Source organism: Typopeltis vanoorti, chromosome 19, assembly GCF_054136105.1.
Source record: "Typopeltis vanoorti isolate ZY-2024b chromosome 19, IOZ_Tvanoo_1.0, whole genome shotgun sequence".
NCBI classification, from domain to species: Eukaryota; Metazoa; Arthropoda; class Arachnida; order Uropygi; family Thelyphonidae; genus Typopeltis; species Typopeltis vanoorti.
Genome location: NC_143567.1, coordinates 35,846,462 through 35,859,836, shown reverse-complemented (window position 1 = coordinate 35,859,836; position 13,375 = coordinate 35,846,462). Strand labels below are relative to the sequence as shown.

Here is a 13,375-nt window from a genome sequence, read left to right as displayed (position 1 = left end):
CATTTTACTTACATATCAATAAAATCATTTCTTCACTAACTCCTAAAAACCACTTAAGATTACTCAAAAAACAACCTCCTACCTCCTGGCTATCTTAATTAACAAAAAAATTTAACCATTTAATTTCCTTTCCTGGATATATGGATTACCAAAAAATCATATACGAAATAACACTCATTCTCTGGCCCACAGCGTGTGTCATCAATTAACTTTCTTCAGATGTGCTAAGCAATTTGCCAGATCACTCTCCACCTCTTCCTTCAATGACCACAACTTTTCACACATAAAAATTAGCCATACATAAGAAAATGTTAATTCTAAATAGAGTTAACATGGTCCGTATTAACTATCATGTCTCATTTTGAGGACAATTTCCTCGACATTTTACAATCCAAGCTGATTACTTCACTTGGAAGAAATAGCAGCGACTACTATTTGTTTATATACTGCTATGGATTTCTCCCCTCACCACCTTCCTCTAGCCAATTCTTATAGAGAACTCTGAAAAATTGCTCTTAACACAGTTTATACTTACTATCTCGTTAAGATATGGTGATGATAAATTCTCTGTTTGGCCACATTTCTCCACCATCGCAACAACCAACACCACAGAATTTAAACACAATAAGAACATGTCTTCCTAATGTTACAGTATATAGAAAAACTAGCAATATATTCACAAACATTTCCATCATCCTCACCCTTCTAACAATATTTCCAATTTCTGTGTTAGACTCATAGAAACATATCATGGTTAGGTAATCTGGCTTCTTAGCCAAACGATAGGGCAGTTTATACTATTTGCATTATGTTATCTCTGTAAACCATGTGTGTTCTCCTGGCCAATTTGCATGTTTTGCAGGATGAAAGACTCTGCCATTAGCTAACAGAACCACCAATTTCTGTTCTAACCTGACATCTCTTATACTGAACTTAACCATATCCAACATGCTTTCTCATCTAATGGCAACAATTCTTCCAGAATTAATAAAATACTTAATCTTTGCAAACCCAACACCCTTTCAATATAAAGATTACACTAATGCTGTTACAATTTCCTACATAATGGGGCATCTCAGCTTTCAAATCCCATATGGAGCTTGTTGTTACACGCTTCTCTAGGGTTCAGCTCTTTACCTCTCGGCTACAGTTATACAAAGTTCTTGTTAGCCTGTTATGAACATTGGAAGATTTGTCCACATCTGTCCAGTAAAACATGAAATACATCAACCATCATAACTACGGACAGTCACATATAGCAGATCATGCCATGGCCACTACTCACAGAAACAAATGGAAAATAAAACTACTGTGCATCATTGTAACAACTAAATATATGAGACTTTTTTATTTTTTTAGAATCAGCAGTTGTTTCTAAAAACTAACCTGATCTAAATATGGATAACTGTGCATTTGTTTGCATTAGGTTTATATGGTAATCCTCAGTGACATCTAATAAGACTCAAAATACTGAAGTCATTAAACTACTGTTTAATCCATGCCTATGTGCTATGTTTCATTTTAATTAAACTGCTGCAGAATCACAAATAAATACATAATTTTTCATGACACGTGCATAATAGAAATCATAAATACCCATATACTTCATTTCGAAACTCCAGAAATAGGATACAGAATTAACGACATTACTATTTACTTGGCTGTTACAATCCAGGAAATAAGGAAAAACAGAATCAGTATAAGTACATAAAAATAAAACAAATACTTTGATTTCTACAGGAGATAATACTATATAACTCTTACCCTGGAAGCTTAGTAGTCATTCTCAACTGAATGTTGTGCCATTGTTGGCGTTCATATCTCCAAATATTTGCTGTACCATCTTTGCTTCCACTTATAAACCTGCAGCCAGTATTACAGAACTGCAGACTGTCCACGCGATCCTGCAAATATCAAAAATATAATGCTAGTTTATATGTTAAAACATGCCATAACTGTGGAAAAATTAAGCATGCAATTCAAGTTAGATGCACAATCTGGAATCTCTTCTAGCCAGGTAAGAGATGACAGACACGAAGAAAAGAAACACATGGCACAACATACATGTTTACACTGGTGTCCAAAAACCTAAGGACAAACACTGTTTTTCAAATTACAATCGCAAATTCAGATGAATCAGCTTGTGGTAATTTGTATAACTGACAATTTCAAAGAGAAAGCAGGTATGCATTCAATTCAAATCTTCAAATCATTTGCAACAAATCATTTTTGTTGCAAAGGCGTCACATAGTAGCATTCAACAGGACAAAAGGCTGTGCTAAGTGAATTGTGGTTGGAGGAAGCTCTTTTTGTGAAGGAATAAAGTTGTGTCTTGTAATGTCTCAAACACATTATCTAGATGATTCATGAGGGAAAGAATTATTGGAAAGCTTGAAGAAGGCAGCAGAATAACTGATATTGCCAGAGAGTTTGGAATCTTACATAGCATTGTATCCAGGCTCTGGGCAGCATTTCAAACCAATGGAATGTGTTCCAGATGCTTGCTGCGAGGTCGCCCTTGCTCTACCATGGAGCATGGAGACAAATTTTTGGTTATAACAGCAAAATGCGATTGACGCACCATGGCAGATCAGATTACAGGTCTGTTCCATTCAAGCACAGGTATGTGGATATATCAAACTGTGACAAGACATCTGCAACAAGTAGGCCTATACACCTGAAGGGCTGTAGTTTGCATTACTTTATCCACAGCTAATCATAGAGCAAGTTTTCTGTGGTATTGTATCCATAAAAATTGGACAAGACACCAATGGGCTAATGTACTCTTTATATGAGATTTGTTTTAGTCTTTCCTCCGATTCTAGACAACGCTTGATCTGCATAAAAGTGGTATTGCTTACCAATGCAAGAATGTTCTTGAAAGGGATAGATACAGTGGTGTGGGGAGTCATTATGCTTACTAGATGCACAAAGCGATAAATATGGAAAAAGGAACTATGGCTGGTGAACAATATTACAACAAAGTTCTTTGATGCTAGAGACCAAGGATATTAATCAAACTGAGTGGCGAGCAATTTCCCCAGATCAATTTTGGACGCAATAGGGAGATGCACTGCTGCTCACAATTCTCCTCTAGAAAATAACATAGACATTCTTGCTCTGAAAGAGGAATGGGCAAGTTTGCCTCAAAAACTCCTGAATCACTTGTTGCTTAGCATGTATGATGTTGTGAGAGCTGCATCACAGTTCAGGGTTGGCATATGCTATAGTGAAATGTCTCTGCATAGTTTACTGTAAGAACTGTGCATTAATTCTTTAACTATGAGGGATGTCCAGAAAGTAAGTTCCGATGGGCTGTCAGAGAAACAAAAATATACTTACAAAAAAACTTTATTGGAAATTAAAATAGATATCTTTCACTACTTTTCTACAAAATTTCTGCTATTGTTCATGCACTTATCATAAGAGGGCACCAAGAGTTGTATATCTTCATCATAAAAGGTTGCTACCTGTGATGCAAACCACGTATTGACTGCTTCTTTGACCTCGTCATCGTCGTCTTGAAACCACTGGCCACCAAGGAAAGATTTTGATGTTTGAACAAGTGAAAGTCGCTTGGCACGAGGTCAGGTGGCGAGAAGTTGTTGTGTTACGCTGGTCGTGTGTGGGTGGGCATTATCATGAATCAAAACAACCCCCCTGGTAAACGTGCCACGTTGTTTATTCTGGATCGCACAATGCAGTTTCTTAAGGTTTGGCAGTACATACTCGCATTGATTGTGGAGCCTTGACCCCAAGAAGTCTACCAGCAAAATTCCTAGTCTGTCCCAAAACACAGTGCACATGATTTTCCGAGTGGAAACCATTGTCTTCAATTTCGTCTTGACTGGTGATGAGGTGTGTGTGCCTCCATTCCATGGACTGTTGTCTGGATTCAGGGGTTGCGTGCAACACCAAAGTCTTGTCCCCCGTGACAAGTCTGCTCAGGAAAGCATCGCCATCCTCATGGTAGTGTGTCAAGAATTCCAATGCACTGCCCAGTCGATTCACTTTGTGTTGTTCTGTAAGCAACTTCAGTACCCAGCGTGCACACAATTTTCAATAAATCAGTTTCTCTGACACAATTTCATGAAGATATGAACATGAAACTTCTGGAAATTGTAGCGAGAGTGACGTCATAGTGAATCCCCTATTCTGTTGAATCTTCTCTTCAACTGAATGCACCAAGTCGTCAGTCACTAAAGATGGTCGCCGGCTCCATTCATCATTGTGCACACCTGTCCTTCTCCTTCCTTCATTAATAAGTCTTGCCCATCTTCATACTATTGAATAACTCACTGCATGTTCTCCATAAACCTCAATAATTTGCCAATGAATTTCAGCTGCTTTAACATTCCTCACATTCAAGAAACAGATAACTGACCTAATTTCAGGTAATTCAATTTTCTTAGACATTATAAACATACACCAAGAAGCATATGCACTGCGAGAATGTCTGAAAATGGCACCAACCCCTTGCTAAGAAACCAACAAACTCAGCATGCATGTGCACCATTGCGATCATATCGCTGTAGTGAAAATATTTAAAATGGAACTTACTTTCTGGATGTCCCTTGTACATCCTTTGGAAATTTGTAACTTTTGCTAAAAACATATCGCAATTTAATTTGTATTTTTTGTGTAATATAATTTATTAGTATGCTGGCAATAAATTTATGTCCACATTTCACTGTTGTAATGAAATTTTTTTTAGCTTTTGGACACCAGTATACTATATCAACGGCATGAGTATAATACAGTCAACTGATGAGATACTGTATTTGGGAAAAGTAGTCTTAAATTTAGATAAATTTCATTGCCAAGTGTGCTTACTAGAGACTTGAACTGGTTAAAGTCTCAAGAGCAGGGTTTCTGGATTCTCTGACCCTTTTATTAGTACCATTGGTGGTATTCGAATACAAAAAATACATGTTAATTAAAATTTGTATTCAAATATTAGACCAGGAATGATTCAATTTAAAAAAGTTATAATCTGTGACAGACCACAAGATCTTTTATTCCTATAGAATCAGCTATGTAGCACAGGAACAAGCAAGATAACAGTTCAAATTGTGTCAGTAACTGATCTTTTAGTAAGCATCAGCCTGATTGGCCCTGTGGTTAATGCACTCACTCTCCCAACAGGCTATGGATTCAAATTCCACCATGGCATGGATGTCTGCGAATATTTCTGGGTGTAATATGAATTTCATTACTTCCAGTGTGAGGTCACAGCCTCTCTTATGATGGCCTGAAGTGTCTTGTAAAAGCTGGTCTCTAAAGAAAGATTTCTGGATTACGTAAAAAAATAAATAAATAAAATAAAATAAAAAACCTTGGCCCATCTGTGGTCCATAGATGGGCCGAGGTTGTAAACCTATAGCACATTAGGTACTAATGTACTATAGGTTTACAACCATTCACGAAGTGATAAATCACAAAAAACACAAAAAGTTATTCCAAAAGAAAAATCAAAAACTACACATCTGTTCATACACATTTTCATTATAAATTCATTTCTAGCATTGTTAAAATTGAGAGATTTTTTTATTTTATTTTTTTTTATAGAATTTGTTATATAAACACAGATAACACTTATGCAAAGTTAGCTAACATTCACACAAATGTCTGATTCCAGTTTAGTTGGAAGATGATATCTGTGCTCACTGAAAAACCCCCACCATATTTACTGAGGCCTGAAATGGATTAAAAAAGCATCCTTACTGAAAAACTGGTGTTGTATTAGGTCATTATGATATGAATATAAAATAAAGTGAACTGACTAGTTTCTTCATCTGCACTTATAGATTATTCTTCTTTTATTATTAAAAATTCCACTCATTTCAAATTTTTAATCCAAAATTTAGTTTTAGACAATAACAATATCATGATTAGCTTTATCACTCCTTTTTTTACTAATATCCCTCTTTCTGAAACTATAAATTTGCTAAAAAATGTTTTACCCCTGGATTAATCTTTTTAATTTTATGATTCATTCTGGCTACTTCACTTAGAAAGATACTATTTATAAACAGACTTATGGAGCATTTTGAATTTACCCCCAGCTAATTATATGGAGCATTTTGAAAAATTTGTCTTGATACTGCTATTCTTAAACCTATCTGGTTAAGATACGCTGATGATGTGTTCTCTATTTGGCCACATGACTTAGACACGTTAGACTCCCTCCTCCTCCATCTCAAGAGACTGCACCCCAAGTTCACTATAGAAAAAGAAAATAACAATACCCTGCATTTTCTAGATACTCTAATTATATGTCTACCCAATGGCACCCATTATTTCTCAGTTTACAGAAAATCCACCCTCATCATTCTCCATCCCCCCAACAATATAGCTTTATCAAAATCCCTGTTAATAGCTTCCAATCTCTGCTCTGCAGAGGCTGATGTTACTGCTAAACTCTCCTTTACTCACAGTTCTTTCTTGTCCAATGGTTATTATGTCAAAAATATTTAAAAAATTCATTGTTCCTCCTATCTCTTCTCATCTCTCAACATGTTGACTATAGTAATGCTATCATTGTGAATGCACTGGTGAATGCACGCAACATTGAGCTCACTGTTACCTCTTCACTAGATGAAGAAATGCAGATGTGTGAGGCTGAGATATTAGAGCTGTTGCACAAATTGAATAAGAATTCAGTAATAGATACTGATGGAATATCAGCACGTGCGCTAAAAGTGTTCAGCTGAACTGGCTATTCCTTTTACCAGGCTGTTTAATACTAGTCTCAGAACAGGGAAGATTCTGCAGGAATGGAAGGAATGTATGATAATTCCATTGCACAAGGGTGGTGCAAAGAGCGATATATCCAACTATTGACCAATTAGTATCTCAGGAGTGGTGGTGAAGATTTTGGAAAAATTGGTTAGGGCCCACATTCAGAAATGGGTTGACAGTGAATCTACTTTGCAATGATGTTACTAAGGGAAGGTTGTGTTTCAGCAACTGGCTCACATTCTATAACAATGTTACCATTGAACTAGACAAGGGGAATGGATACACCATGATACTTTTGGATTTTGCTAAGGCTTTTGACAGAATACAGCATGGTAGACTGTTGCATAAATTGGAGAAAATAGGTTTGGGTTATACAATATTAGCATGAATAAGAGGATGGCTGACTGACAGATATCAAAGTGGTATATGGGGGATCTCAGTCTGCACGGTTTAAGGCAACAAGTGGTGTACCACAAGGATCAGTGATTGGTTCACTGTTATTCAATCTGTACATTAATGATATTGGGAAGGATTTGACATGTGACATACAGCTATTTGCTGATGATGCAAAAATAGGTAGGGTAATCAGGAATGCTGCTGATATGCAATACTTGCAGAATGATCTGAATAGGCTGGAATTATGGGCATGTGAAAATGGTTGTCAGTTCAATGTCAGTAAATGTAAAGTCATTCACTTAGGCATGATTAGATATCCAATGTCGTATTATATTGGTGGGATTAGGATAGGGATCTTGGAGCGTTAATAGATAGGAAGTTGAAGTTCAGGGCCATGTGGCAAAGATTGCAAATACAACTCAAAAGATAATTGCAATGCTAAAACGTTCACATGTAAAGATAAGGATGTTATTTTGCCTCTTTACAAAGCCTTGATAAGACCTCACTTGGACTATTGTGCACAGGTCTGGTCTGGTCTGGTTTATGTTGTGATTCTGATATATTGGAGAGTGTTAAAAATTATTGTGGAATAATGATTAAGAAGACAGACTGAGAATTTGTAGACTGCGGACACTAGCAAACAAGAGAAATAGGGGTGATATGATTGAGACTTACAACCTTATGAAAGGGTCATCCTGTCCTGTCAGGTGACTTCTCCCTCCAGGAGATTGACTACCATGAAAGGGTCATACAGGATTTCAATTGATGGAATTTTTCAATTTATGGATTGTGGGGAAAGGATGAGAGGATATCCTTGGAAGCTGCCAAGAAGGTGTGTGAGGGCCAGATTTTTCTCACAGAGGGTTGTGCGTGATTGGAATGGATTGCCTTTGAGTGAGTGCAAGAAGTGTGAATGAATTCAAGAATAATTCTTTCTTTTAGGGTTACACGGTGATCAGCACTCATATTTGTAGATTTAGGGACTCAAAAACACACGTGTTGAACAGATTATTTTATTAATTACAAATAAAATAAAACTTGACGTTTCGACCTCTATATCGAGATCATCATCGGAAGAATACAACTGTATGCAGAACCAAGCTACATGCTCATGCTTTCTATACCAGTAAACTAAATCTACGTAGTTAATAAATCTTTTTTCTAGCCTGACCTCTAGTGATAGAAAAGAAAAACAAATGAAAAAAAAAAAAAAAATATATATATATATATATATATATATATTATAAATAGATAAATGCAACTCCAATAAACTGTTAGAATCCTCCTGTATTAATATTCTGGATAGTTACAAAATGATTTCTTTCAGTTGCTATTGAATGTTCTAAACACTTCACCAAGTCACCAGGTTGTCTTCTTGTAGTGGGAATTTTTCTAATGCATTTGGCCCCACGGCCGTGAAGCTCTAAATACATTCCTTAGCCACCTAAACAAACAACACAAATGTATCCAATTCACCATTGAAATGGAAAAAAAATGACTCTCTTCCTTTCCTAGACACACTTGTCACACGTCTTCCCTCTGGCTGTCTCTCCTTCTCAGTTTACAGCAAACCTACACACACAGGCCAATACATACACAAAAATTCTTACCACCACCCAACACAAAAATTAAGTGTCTTAAGTGTCATAAGCACCCTTAAACACAGAGCCTTAACTATCTGTTCAAATGAACAGGCTCTAAACCAAGAATACAAAATCATCAACCAAACATTTATCAAAAATGGATACAATAAAAAAACTATTCACAAGATCCTTCATAAAGACACCAGTAAGAACAAAAAAGATTTCAAGAATGCTATTGCCATTCCTTATGTTAGAGGCATTTCTGAAAAAATAGACAGAACACTTCGCAAATACAACATTAAAACCACCTTTAAACCCCCAAATAAGCTAAGACACCTACTCAGTTCCTCTAAAGATCCTCTTCCACACCTAGCACACCCAGGGGTATACAAAATACACTGCACATGTAACATACCATACATAGGGGAAACAGGGCGAACTATCCCAATCAGACAAGACGAACACAAACGACACATTAAATACCTCCACTTCGGTAAAACAGGCCTTTCTGACCATGCACTCCAAACATACCATAGAACTGACTGGGAAAATACCAAGTCCCTACACCGCACCAAAACCTGGTTTGAGAGAAAATTTAAAGAGTCTTGTGAAATGCTCAAACACAACCCAAATCTCAACAAAAATGATGGACTCACCATTTCAAGAATGTGGAGGACCCATCTACAACCTATATAACATCCTAAACTAGCATTAGAAAAATTCCCACTACAAGAAGACAACCTGGTGACTTGGTGAAGTGTTTAGAACATTCAATAGCAACTGAAAGAAATCATTTTGTAACTATCCAGAATATTAATACAGGAGGACTCTAACAGTTTATTGGAGTTGCATTTATCTATTTATAATATATATATATATATATATATATATATATATATATTATTATTATTTTATTTTATTTTTTTTTCCATTTGTTTTTCTTTTCTATCACTAGAGGTCAGGCTAGAAAAAAGATTTATTAACTACGTAGATTTAGTTTACTGGTATAGAAAGCATGAGCATGTAGCTTGGTTCTGCATACAGTTGTATTCTTCCGATGATGACCTCGATATAGAGGTCGAAACGTCAAGTTTTATTTTATTTGTAATTAATAAAATAATCTGTTCAACACGTGTGTTTTTGAGTCCCTAAATCTACAAATATGAATTCAAGAATAGGTATGATAATAAGTGTGTGTAGTATGTGGCCTCCCTCGATGAGGCTCTGACTCCCTGGAGCTCTCTCTTAATAATAATAACAACAATAATAACAATGTCCAGGTTATCTCAAAAAAAGTACAATCACTGCATGGCCTTTCATCCCTTATCTAGAACTGAATACTTGTTGAAAATGTTGAAAATAATCTGTTCAACACGTGTGTTTTTGAGTCCCTAAATCTACAAATATGAATTCAAGAATAGGTATGATAATAAGTGTGTGTAGTATGTGGCCTCCCTCGATGAGTCTCTGACTCCCTGGAGCTCTCTCTTAATAATAATAACAACAATAATAACAATGTCCAGGTTATCTCAAAAAAAGTACAATCACTGCATGGCCTTTCATCCCTTATCTCGAACTGAATACTTTCATCTGCTCTCCCAAGGATCCTCTACCTCATAAATTAAAGATGCCAAGTAATTATATTCTTGGTTTCATCCTTTATCCAAATAAATAAAGTAATATATAATAAAGTGTAAGCAAATAAAGTTTGTATGTGAAGTAACTTCACGACTTGCCTACTTGTACATGACCACATCAATTGCCTTAGTATCCCATAATGCAATCATTATATCTTCATGGACATGTATAATGCCATGCATTATGGGAAGGGCCACTACTCAGACCTGTTTTGACCTTTATTGAGGTTTCATCAGTGAGAGTTAGACCTAGAAGTGATACCAAGGTTGAAGTAATGCAGAAGTCCTCTATCTCCTCCATCAGTTCCAGGTGTTTACAAAGGTCCTTGTTCCTACAACTTATTTTATTAGAGTCAAATTGGGAGATCTACTAACATCTGTCTAGAAGAATAAAAAATACATCCGTTGCCATAAGTATGGTTCGTTAGGGCTTGCTGATCATGTTTTGATCAGCAAGCCCTTGCACAGAATCAAATGGAAAAAAACTACTATGTTTCACTGCAAAAAATACAAATTTGAAAGACTTTTTTTTAGAATCAGCAGCAGAATTTAAAAACTGATCTAATGTTAATAAGTATGGATTAACCTTCCCAAGATTTGGGAAACTAATTCTTAGGTGTCCTGTCCAACACAGCTAAGGTTAGCCAACAGCACCCATAGAGGTTACCAATAATAGGACTTGAGGCTTTCGGTCTAATAATTTCCACTTACTATTTGTACAAATTTGTGTGTTTTTGCAATTTTAACATTGTTTCCCTGAGATGTCTCAGTGACTAAGATGAAATATAGGAATAATTAAACGTGTTTTTCTAACTATTTATGTGCTGTATTTATTTCATTAAACCCCATAATAAGTTCCAACAGCACATAAATCTAAATAGTCGATTGGAGGAAATACTGTAAAAGGAATCAAAGATGATAAAGGTGACACGAAATCTGAAGAAAAGGATATCCTATATATCTGGAATAATTACTTAGAAAGAATGATAAAATGAAATAAGCAGTGACAGAACCACAGTAAAAAATTTTCAAGAAAAATGCAAACATGAGTATACATCAATATTTGAGGTATTGATGTATATTGATAGAAACTTGAAATGTGGAAAGTCAGATAGAGATATTCAACCAGAAATTCTCAAATATGGAAGTATAAAAGTTTTGCAGTTGCTACTGTATAATTCAGAGGCATGGTCAGAAGTTTGAATTCCAGATGACTGGAGTAGAGCTCACATAGTTCCCATCTATAATAAAAGGAATAAAGCTAAATGTGAGAATTACAGAGGAATTTGTCTACTAAGTGTTCCAGGTAGTATTTATGCAAGCATGCTTGAAAAAAGATTGAGAAAAATTGCAGAAGAGAAACTGGGAGAAGAACGAAATGGGTTCCTGCCAAACAGAGGTTGTTAGGATCATATTTTCAATTTATATGAGGGTGGTCTGAAAAGTTCTCGGCCTAACAAAGAAGAAACGAATTTATAATTTTAAAATTATTTTTATTTTTCAACATAATCTCCCTTAAGACTAATACATTTATTCCAGCGATGCTCCAGCACCATTATTCCATCCTGTAGTGGTTCTCAGTAAGATCTGCAAAATACCCCTCTACAACTGCAATCACCTCTTGATTCGAAGAAAACACTGACCAACGAGGAAGAGTTTTAGTTTTGGAAAGAGATAGAAGTCAGAGGGAGCCAAATCTGGGGAATAGGGTGGATGTTCCAACAATTCATGGGTAGGTGCATTGTTTTTCCTCTGCAAACCAGGTGTTTTCTCACGAAGTTTTTCGTCTAGCCTGGTTAAAAGATCGGAACAATATTCCCCGGTTATTGTTTTACCCTTTTCAAGATAATTAATAAACAAAATGCCTTTAGCATCCCAAAACACCGCTGCCATGAGCTTTACTGTTGATGGAACCGACGTCTTCTTTGGCACTGAACAACTGGCTTCTGTCCACTGTTTTGACTGCTGTTTGGATTCTGGTGTGTAATGGTGAATCCAAGTCTCATCCATAGTAATAAATCAACGCACAAAATCATTTTATTCTTGTTAAAATGCTCCAAGCACTGTTTAGAGATTTTCATGCGCGTGTGTTTTTGATCTACTGTGAGCAAGCGAGGTACCCATCTTGTGCAAAGCTTTTTCATTTGCAATTCTTCATGCAAAATATATCTTACACGTTCTTTTGAAATGTCTACAGTCTCAGCAATTTCACGCACTTTGACTCGCCTGTCATCCAATACCATATTATGAACTTGATCAATGATTTCTGGTGTTGTTACACTTTTTGAACGTCCTTCACATTAATCATCTTCTACGGCCACCCATTTCTTAATTGTCAAAAACGAAGGTGAAGAGTGCCCATAAACTTTTATGAACTTCGAATGAATTTCTTTTAGTGTTAAACCTTCTTTTACAAAGAATTTTATAACTGCACGATACTCAATTTTATCCATTTCAAGGGATACTGACAACACTTTTGCTTCAGACAGCTGTATAAAACAAACTACTTGATAGAATGACTTACAATTTCACATGGATGCTTATGACAGATGTACCGACTTAATAAAAAAAAAAAAAAAATTGTGCCATGTATGGTTGAGCCCGAGAACCTTTCAGACCACCCTCGTATTTTCACTTTCAACAAATAGTAGAGAAATCATGGGAATATAAGAAGAAAATGTACTTTAGTTTAGTAGATCTGGAAAAGGCATATGACAAGGAGCATGATGATGATGATGACTTTGGAGATACACACTCAACAAAGAGTTAGAAAGACATGATCTTGAGAACAATGACAATTGCATGCTTGGAGGAAGATAGTGGTGCTCTTCTGTGATTATTACCAATGGGAAGATAGAGCAATGCCCCAAAACTTGTGCAGGATAACACTATCAGTTCTGTTGAAGTTAACTAGGGTCTGCAGAACTTCTGCTTCCAGGAAGAGACTGTGATTTAAATTCAGATATGTGTAGTAGCCAGCTTTCTTTCACCTAACAAAATGGTCTTTCAATCAAGGAA

The 13,375-nt window shown here is 36.0% G+C and overlaps 1 protein-coding gene across 1 annotated transcript in view; it reads right to left on the bottom strand.

The window, feature by feature from the left end:
- The window catches only part of BRWD3 (bromodomain and WD repeat-containing protein), a 451,316-nt gene that overhangs the window by 266,984 nt on the left and 170,957 nt on the right, over window positions 1–13,375 (bottom strand). The window contains 1 exon segment of the mRNA XM_090409588.1: window positions 1,759–1,904. Within this exon segment, the coding sequence (XP_090265714.1) occupies window positions 1,759–1,904 (146 nt within the window).